The sequence below is a fragment of the Castor canadensis genome, chromosome 8, assembly GCF_047511655.1.
Source record: "Castor canadensis chromosome 8, mCasCan1.hap1v2, whole genome shotgun sequence".
NCBI lineage: Eukaryota > Metazoa > Chordata > Mammalia > Rodentia > Castoridae > Castor > Castor canadensis.
Genome location: NC_133393.1, coordinates 27,777,718 through 27,786,866, shown reverse-complemented (window position 1 = coordinate 27,786,866; position 9,149 = coordinate 27,777,718). Strand labels below are relative to the sequence as shown.

General features: G+C 35.1%; 1 protein-coding gene across 1 annotated transcript; it reads left to right on the top strand.

Annotated features, from left to right (window-relative positions):
• The first annotated feature begins 7,383 nt into the window (after positions 1-7,383).
• Positions 7,384-8,322, top strand: LOC141425463 (olfactory receptor 2B6-like). The gene has a single exon (XM_074081720.1). The coding sequence runs from the start codon at positions 7,384-7,386 to the stop codon at positions 8,320-8,322; it is 939 nt and encodes a 312-aa protein (XP_073937821.1).
• Positions 8,323-9,149: the final 827 nt, after the last annotated feature.

The window sequence follows — 9,149 nt, the reverse complement described above, 5'->3', positions numbered from 1 at the left end:
TTCTTTGGGGTCAGTATTACTCTGATACCTAGAGAAGACAACACAGAAAAAATTATAGACCAATTTCCCTAAGGAACATTGATATAAAAATCCTAAGTGAAATATTAAATTCAACAGTACTATAAAAATAAATCATCCAACTGGGATTCATCCCACTTATAAGAGTGGTTGAAATATACAAATCAATGCATGACATTAACATAATGAATATCAAAATTCATATGATCACTTCAAAAGGGGCATAAAAGTATTTTGATAAAATTCAACATCCCTTCATGATAAACTCTCAATAAATTAGATATAAAAGGAATGTATCTCAACACAGCAAAGGCCACATATGAGAAACCCACAACTATCATACTGAATGGGGAAAAGCTAAAAGCTTTTCTTCTAAGATGGAACAAGATAAGATGTCCTCATTTACACCTTCTATTCAACAGTTACTGTGCTATGGTTTAGGTATGGTTTGAGTGTGTTCTCCAAAGGTTCTTGTGGTAGAAGTTCAGTCTGCAGGGTAATGCTGTTGAAGAGGTCAAACATTTAAGAGGTGGGGCTAAGTCATCAAGAACAACAACAACAAATGTTTGTGAGGATGCAGGGGAAAAAGGAGCACTTATACATTGTTGGTGGTAATGTGAACTACTGGAACCACTATGGAAATCAGTATGGAGCTTCATAAAAAAGCTAAAAATACACCTACCTATGATCCTGCCATACCACTTTTAGGCATGCATCTAAAGGAGTGTTAATCAACATACAAGAGGGATACATGCACACCCATACTTATTGTGGCCTTGTTCACTTTAGCTAAGTTGTGATATCAGCAAAGTACCCAACAGCCTATGAATGGATAAAGAAAATAATACACACACACACACACACACACACACACACACACACACACACACAGTGAATAAAAAATAAGTTATGGCACTTGCAGGAAAGTAGGCAATTGAAGATAATCACGTTGAGTGAGATAAGGCATATTCAAAAAGCCAAATATTGTATGTTTTCACTCATTTGTGGAATCCAGACCCAAAATGATGATAGAATAATGGGACACGAATATAAAAGAAGGACTGAATCGGGATGGGAATCAGTAGGAAGGAGGAGGAACGAAAAGGATACTAAGGAGTGAAGAGGATTAGAGGACATTACACACACATACACATACACACACATGAAGATGGCATAATGAAACCCACCAAACACTGTATGAAAAGAGAGGAGAAGGGAGCGGGAAGGAAATTTACAAGAGGAGGTAAATTTGTTCAAAGTACACTGTATGCATCTACGGAATTATCACATTGAACCCCCTCCTGCTATGAATGTATGCAAATTAAAAAGTACAAAAAAAAAAAAAAGAGTTGGGCCTAGAGTGAGGCAATTAAGCTTCTGGGTGCAAGGTCCCTGGAATCAGTTAATGAGACCCCAGTTAGCAAGAAGGATTTATTATAAACGCATGGGCCTGGACCTCCCTGGATTTTGGATTTCTGTCTCATCAGGTGCAGATGACTCTTTCATATAGTATATCATTTCCTTCAGATATACATCCAATAGCGTGACTAGTGAATTATTTTGTGGTCCTATTTAAAATTTTTTTTTGTATTTCCATACTGTTTCCCATCATGGCTATTTTAATTTACATTCCCATGAACAGTGTATAAGGGTTCCATTTTTCTACATCCTTGACAACCTTTATTTTCTTTTAAAAAATGTCTGTAGTAATGTATCATGAGGTATCTCATTGCAGTTTTAATTTCTGTTTCCTTGACGATTAGTGATATTGAGCATTATTTTATATAATTGTCGGTCATTTGCATTTCTTCCTTAGAGAAATATCTATTCACTTTCTTTGTCCACATTTTCTATTGGCTTGCTTGTTTTTGAAAACAAGCAAGCCAAAGTGTGTAATTTTTAAAAGATTTCTTTAGGAAGTATTTGGGATTGAACTCAGGGCTTTGTGTCTGCTAGTAAGTGGTCTGCCACTTGAACCCTGACCTCAGCCCTTTTTGCTTTAGATATTTTTTTGGATAGGATCTTGTGCTGGAACCATGATCCTCCTACTTATGCATGGAAATATTACATATGCTGGTGTGCATGTTAGAAGAAGTGAATATGTGTGTGTGTGTGTCTGTGTGTGTGTGTGTGTGTGAGAGAGAGAGAGAGAGAGAGAGAGAGAGACAGAGAAAGAGAAAGAAGAGGAAGGGAGGGGAGGGGAGGAGAGGAAAGGACAGGAGAGGAGAGAGCCATTTTTTGTGTGATTGAAATGTTAAATATTTTGAAGTTTTAATTTTAAGTATCACTGGTTGCTTCTCATTGGAAAGTCCACTTTTGTCATTTTCTCTCTTTCTAATTTATTTTTGCACCTTTTAAAGTGGTTATTAGACATAATTAAATATTATTAACATATTCTGAGAACAATGAAGCAAAGCATTAAAGAATCTTGCATTTAAATTTCTCAAAGTGATTTACACAATAGCTCACATCTAATAGTTTACTATTTATTTATCTATTTAATTGTACAGTAGATAATCCCTGTCTCCAGGATGAAACTCAGTCTAGCCTGTATACTATGTAGTTAGTCCTAAAATGGTTGTGCATGTATAGAATATGCAGATTTTTGGTCATTATTCCCTAAACAATACTGTAGAACAACTATTTACCATATATTTACATTATATTAGTTATTATAAGTAATCTAGAGATGATATAAAGTACAGAGGCAATGTGAGTGATTTATATACAAATATTGTTATTTTATGTAGTAGACATGAACATACACACATTTCCTATCCCTTAGAAGCACCTGAAAAATTCCCCATGAATAACAAGGGACAATTCTGTGCTATTTAAAATTAGTGTTTAGTGTGTTGAGAAATTGAATGAGTTTATTTTATGATACAACTCAAAACACAAGAAACTTGCTGTCAAGCTATGTTGATTGTTTTTCTTTGTCCTGTCAAATATTTAAGCTTTATTTTCCCAGCAAAATTATATTCAATTAAACCGTATTTCTTTTTCTTTGTCTTTAATTTTATTTTCTCCAAATTATCCATTGTTCTCACAATTTGATGGTGAAGGTAAGGGCAATTTTTAATTTTATCAACTGTGTAGACTACCTATGCAATTTGAATCAATATGTTCTCAACCTGTCCAGCTTTGGAACTATTCAGGAGAGAACCCACAATTATTTTCCTTTCTCACAAAACATTATGACACAATTCCAAGCTATATTAATTTGGTAATTAAGTCTATACTAGAAACATTTTCATAAGGAACTGTATCCCCAGGAAAATTGTCTGCTAAATCATCTGGGAGAAAAATAATCAAGTGGGTTGTGAAACACAATGCCCAAGAGGTCTCAGGAACAATATACAAATAGCACACCCACAAAGCATTTTGATGTTTTCTACCATTGCCTTCCCAATGCATACTTTTTTTCTTTTTGGTATTTGTATCAAGAAAAAAACTAAGAATTTTGATTGTAATTCTTAAATATTCATCTGCTTGGAACACTTTCTCCATCCTCTTCAAGTTTGAAAAATTAGAATAAATTTCTTCATAATTCCTTCTCACCTAATTATATTTTTCAAAATAAGGTAAGCAATAAGACACATTTTTCAAAGTCATGCATTCTCAGGGAATGTAAAGTGTGTAGATCACGTTGCCTAATGTTCATGTGAAAGTGTTCCCTAGCACTTTGTTTCAGGAAGCCTTTTCTAAACTTTGGAAATACTGAGTTCGGTGGTTTTAGGACTTGTCTAATTGTAATTAATGTTTCTCATTTAAATCTAAAGGCATTTAAATTTTGATAAATACAATATCTCACAGATATTAAATACCTGAGAAAAGTAGGAAGCCTTCATTCAATCACATGAATATACTGAATGAGACACTTTACAAATGTAGGATCTAAATTTCACAGATTGACTTGTCTGTGTGTTGTATCTAGATGTTTTGGTGTCAGATAAAAATAACATTAATTTCTTCTTATGTAATTTTACTGTATATAAACCTAATGGGTGATGAAAATATAAATAAAACACTGTCATGAAAATGAAGTATGAATAGTCTACATTAAAATAAAAATGTGAGTGGGAGTAGTAATGATATGTCAAAAGGAATAGAGTATGGAACTTATTAAAGTAACTTTAAATATTTGTGGATAAATAAATCACTGTGTAGTGAAATAGTGATGGAAACTCTAGGAAGTAGAAGATTCCAAAGTCATGGATTTTAAGAACTAAAAAATAATGAAAATCAGAATGACATGGAAAAGATAAGAGATCTTAGGAGAGAATTAAAAAACTTAAATATAATTCAGAGTAAATCACATGCATTAGATGTGCCAGTCAAGTTGTCTCTAGGGAAATATCAGGGTGTTTTGGACTGAGCTCCTCCTCTGGACCAACAGACAAGATTAACTGAAGCTGCAGTCACTCATGCTAAATACCACATAATCAAACTGGAATGTTAAGAAAGCAGATAGATCTGAAATCGACCAGGCTTTCTTGGAAATAGGAGATTTCATTCCACTTGATTCTGTATAATAAGTCTTCTTTGCTTCAACATTTCCATCCACAGGTATGTGATACTACCTAATGAGTTATTTTTGTATTGTTCTGTTCTCTTGTTTCTACCTTACAAAGCTCATGTTTTTGTTGTTGTCTGTAGGGGGTTTTATTCTGTCTTGTAGGAAAGAGGCTCCCTGATTCATGAATTGCAAATAGAATATCTTAGCTCTATAGCTAAATTGGGCAGAATTTCATCTATTAACAGGTGATCAAAATTCACAAGCTAAATGATACTTTACTAAGGTGAATAATATGAATGAAATTCCAAATAATACAAATTTAACAGAATTGTTGAAAGAATATTGGAGTGAATATTGCACTTGAAGATAGGTAATATTAGTTACGGATGAATTCAGGAATATTAAACCTAAAGTTACTCTAAACTATTGAAGGATGGTGCATGAACAAAAATATCAAATATGGACCAGGTGCAATGGTTTACACTTGTAATCCTAGCAATGTGGGAGGTAGAGTTCGGAGGATTACAGTTCAAGGCCAGCCTAGCAAAAAGTTAGCAAGACTCCAGCTCAACCAATAAAAAGCTGGGCATGGTGGCACAAGCATGTCATCCAAGCTAGGTGGAAAGCTTTAATAGAAGGATCAAGGTCCAGATTGGCCCAGAAATAAAAGAGAGCTCCTATCTCAAAAAAGCCAAAGCAAAAACGCCTGAAGTGATGACTCAAGGAATAATGCATCTGCCTACTAGTCACAAAGCCCTGAGTTCAACCTCAGTACAGACAAAAAAATCAGATATGAATATAGCAATGTTAAATGACTAGACAATAGGTGTCTTATCTGAAATTGCTTATTAATGTGAGCAGACTTTCATTTTCTGAATACTTATATTAAGAATCTCACACAATACATATTAATGTCACTTCTATAAAATAAAATCACATGAAAAAAATTTTGACCAAGATACATTCCTAAATTCTCTCTGCTAATGCAACGTCTTGGATAATTTCTCCTGGATAAGGTGTATGGGCCACACATTAGGTGCTTTCTAAAGAATCTTGAACTTATAGGCTCCATATCTTACTACCTCACTTAAGGTGTAGATTGCTTTTTGATCCTTAGAAGTTCTCTAGTTATTAGCAGACTATAGGAATAAGTGATTAACAACATCTTAAAACATGGCTACTAAAATTTCTTATTACTTAAAATTTGTGTAGATACTAACAATCTTAATAGTATAATAAGCTTACTGGAGTTTGACCCAAGGGCTCAAGGAAAGTTTAGTTGGAATTATATTATTATTGTAATTGCATGCTTCTTGATCAGGAACATATTATCAAGAGCAATATTTCCATCTTAGCTTGGTATATTTCTTTCTGTCACACTTCACAAGTTGGCTTTGAGGATTTAATGATATATCACAACTGCGTTTTGAAACTATGAGAATGTAATCTGGTACCCTGAATTGCTAATTATAACTCAGAATGTTGTCACTGGGATCCTGTTTTAACTTCCTGTCTCAATAGCCTTCATTTCATAGAAGGTTGTAGATTTCATGACACTTACTTCTCCCAAAGAAAAAACTACTATAAACGAAACCTCTCATTACTTAATTTGTCTTTCTTAAAAGGTTGTTTTATGTAAGGAATTGTTTTTGCTGTTTGCAATCTAATTTTTAGCTGAGAAACAAGGGAATACATACATGGTGAAAGATAATTTGTGGGTTTGAATAAATGTTAAGGCTTAAATGGGAAATTGACTTTTCTCCTGGAATTGTCTGGAGTTCAAAAACATGTTTGTAGCTATGTGTAATTAGTGGGACTCTCATAACTGCCTTAAGTCAGATAAAAACCTACCTAATAACAAAAAGTTTCTTCAAGATGTGTAAATTAAATACGATTTAATATAGAAAGATCAAGTACTTTAAGTTTGACTTAAGTAGTTACATAAGAAAAAAGTTAAACAAAAACAAAATCCTTGAGTATAGAGGAAAATATGTCATTATAGCCTAAGTCCCTCAATTTACAATTCAGGAAACTGATATAGAAAATAAGCCAAGCATTATGGCATATGCTTTTAGTAATTTTGAGTGGCTACTCAGAGGATTAGGAGTTAGGATCACTTGATTTCAGAATTTCAAGGCCAGCATGGGCAGTATAGGGAGACTTTGTCTCAACAACAAAAGTACTTCTGTTTCCCACTCAATTCCAAATAGCTCAGATTGTTTAACACCAAAGGTGTCTTTTTCTTCATAGAGATGACACAATTTTCTGCTGACTAATTGATGTTGACTGTCCTTTTCTAATGACTCTTATAGCTCCAGGGTTTCTACTCTTGCTATTACTGCTACCTCAATGCTTAACTCTCCTTATATTTTAGTAATGCCTTGCAGCAGCATTTCTGAAAATGGACCATCTGATTCATTGTCCCACACCACATCTACTGTATCAGATGTCTCGAGATAGAAACCAAAAAACCCTTCATTTTAACAACTTATTCAGTTGATTTTTGTTCAAGCCAAAGTTTAAAATTATTAATTGGAGCGTCTAAAAACACTTCAACTTTCTGTTTAATCCACATAAACTCCAGGAAGATAGTATCAGCTTTATTATATAGAAGACAATAATGAAGTTTCAGAATAATAAGCTTGCTGGTTGAAGGAAATTCCCTTTAATTTACGGGTTACAAGGAGAAATGGAGTCACCTTGTTTCATGCCCTTTATATTATTTTCAACACAATTTATTGTACCTCACCTCCACATTTGCACGAAAAATGCATAATTATGTTTTAAAATCTCTCATAATTCTACCTTTGTTACCATCCTACTGTATGTGAAACAAATTGAAGATGATGACACTAATTAATGAAAGCCACCCTGAAGAGTTCATTCTACTAGGCTTTGCTGACTGTCCTTGGCTGGAGCTTCCTCTATTCATCATTCTTCTGATCAGCTACCCCATAGCCATCATGGGAAACATCACCATCATCCTGGTGTCCAAGTTAGACCCCCGGCTCCACAGCCCCATGTATTTCTTCCTCACCAACCTCTCCTTTTTGGACATGTGTTACACCACAAGCATCGTCCCTCAGATACTATGTAACTTGAGCAGCTCCACAAAGACAATGAGTTATACTGCATGTGCAATTCAGCTTTATTTCTATACCATTATGGGGGCTGCAGAAAGTCTGCTCTTAGCCATTATGTCTTTTGACCGCTATGTGGCCATCTGCAGACCTCTGCACTACACCTGCATCATGCATCAGCGCATCTGTATCCTGTTAGCATCCATTGTGTGGCTGGGTGGAATGGCCTATGCTTTCTCAGAAGCCACTCTTACACTTCAGTTGCCATTGTGTGGTATCAATAAATTGGATCACTTGGTATGTGAGATGCCAGTTCTGATAAAGACTGCCTGTGGTGAAAAGAAGGCGAATGAGCTTGCACTTTCTGTGGTATGCATTTTTATAATAGCTGTTCCTCTGTGCTTAATTCTTGCCTCCTATGCTAGTATTGGACATGCTATATTGAAGATAGAATCCTCTGAAGGAAGGAAAAAGGCCTTTGGGACATGTTCCTCTCATCTCATTGTAGTTCTTTTATTTTACGGCCCAGCCATTAGCATGTATCTTCAGCCCCCTTCCTCCATCTCCAGGGACCAGCCCAAGTTCATGGCTCTCTTCTATGGAGTGGTGACTCCTACACTCAACCCCTTCATCTACACCTTGAGGAATAAGGACGTGAAGAGGGCATTAAGCAACCTGGTGAGGAGCATTTTCAGTTCAAAGTGACACTTGGTAAACATCAAATGGTTCTATTAAAGAGTTAGATTAGATTTGTATGGGTTTCTCTAATTCATTGTTTTCTCATAAACCTCATGTTGTGTTCATTGAAATATGTGGTATGTGTTATATTCTTTCTAATCATGTTAGAAAAGGATTATACCTAGCCAGTATGGGTTTTCTGTTTAAAAATGTTAGAATACTTGACTCACCCTCTGCCTTTTTTTTTTTGTTTGAATGTGTTGCCTCCAAAATGTATGTGTGAAACTTAATGTCCAATGGGATTGGGTTAAGACCAGGACCTATATAAGAGATAATAATGTGATGAGTATTTCTCCCTTTTTAATGGAATTAAGACCCTTATAAAAGAAGCTTGACACATAAAGGTTGTCCCATTTGCCTTTCTGCTTTCATTATATGAGTACATAGCTCTAAACACATGGATCTAAATACATTACATGTATGTACGAAATATCATAATTTTTTTTTCATTTTTCTTTTATTATTCATATGTGCATACAAGGCTTGGTTCATTTCTCCCCCCTGCCCCCACCCCCTCCCTTACCACCCACTCCACCCCCTCCCGCTCCCCCCCTCAATACCCAGCAGAAACTATTTTGCCCTTATCTCTAATTTTGTTGTAGAGAGAGTATAAGCAATAATAGGAAGGAACAAGGGGTTTTGCTGGTTGAGATAAGGATAGCTATACAGGGCATTGACTCACATTGATTTCCTGTGTGTGGGTGTTACCTTCTAGGTTAATTCTTTTTGATCTAACCTTTTCTCTAGTTCCTGGTCCCCTTTTCCTATTGGCCTCAGTTGCTTTAAGGTATCTG

Coding starts and splice junctions, on each gene's coding strand:
- LOC141425463 (XM_074081720.1), top strand. CDS start 7,384: ATGACACTAATTAATGAAAGCCACCCTGAAGAGTTCATTCTACTAGGC.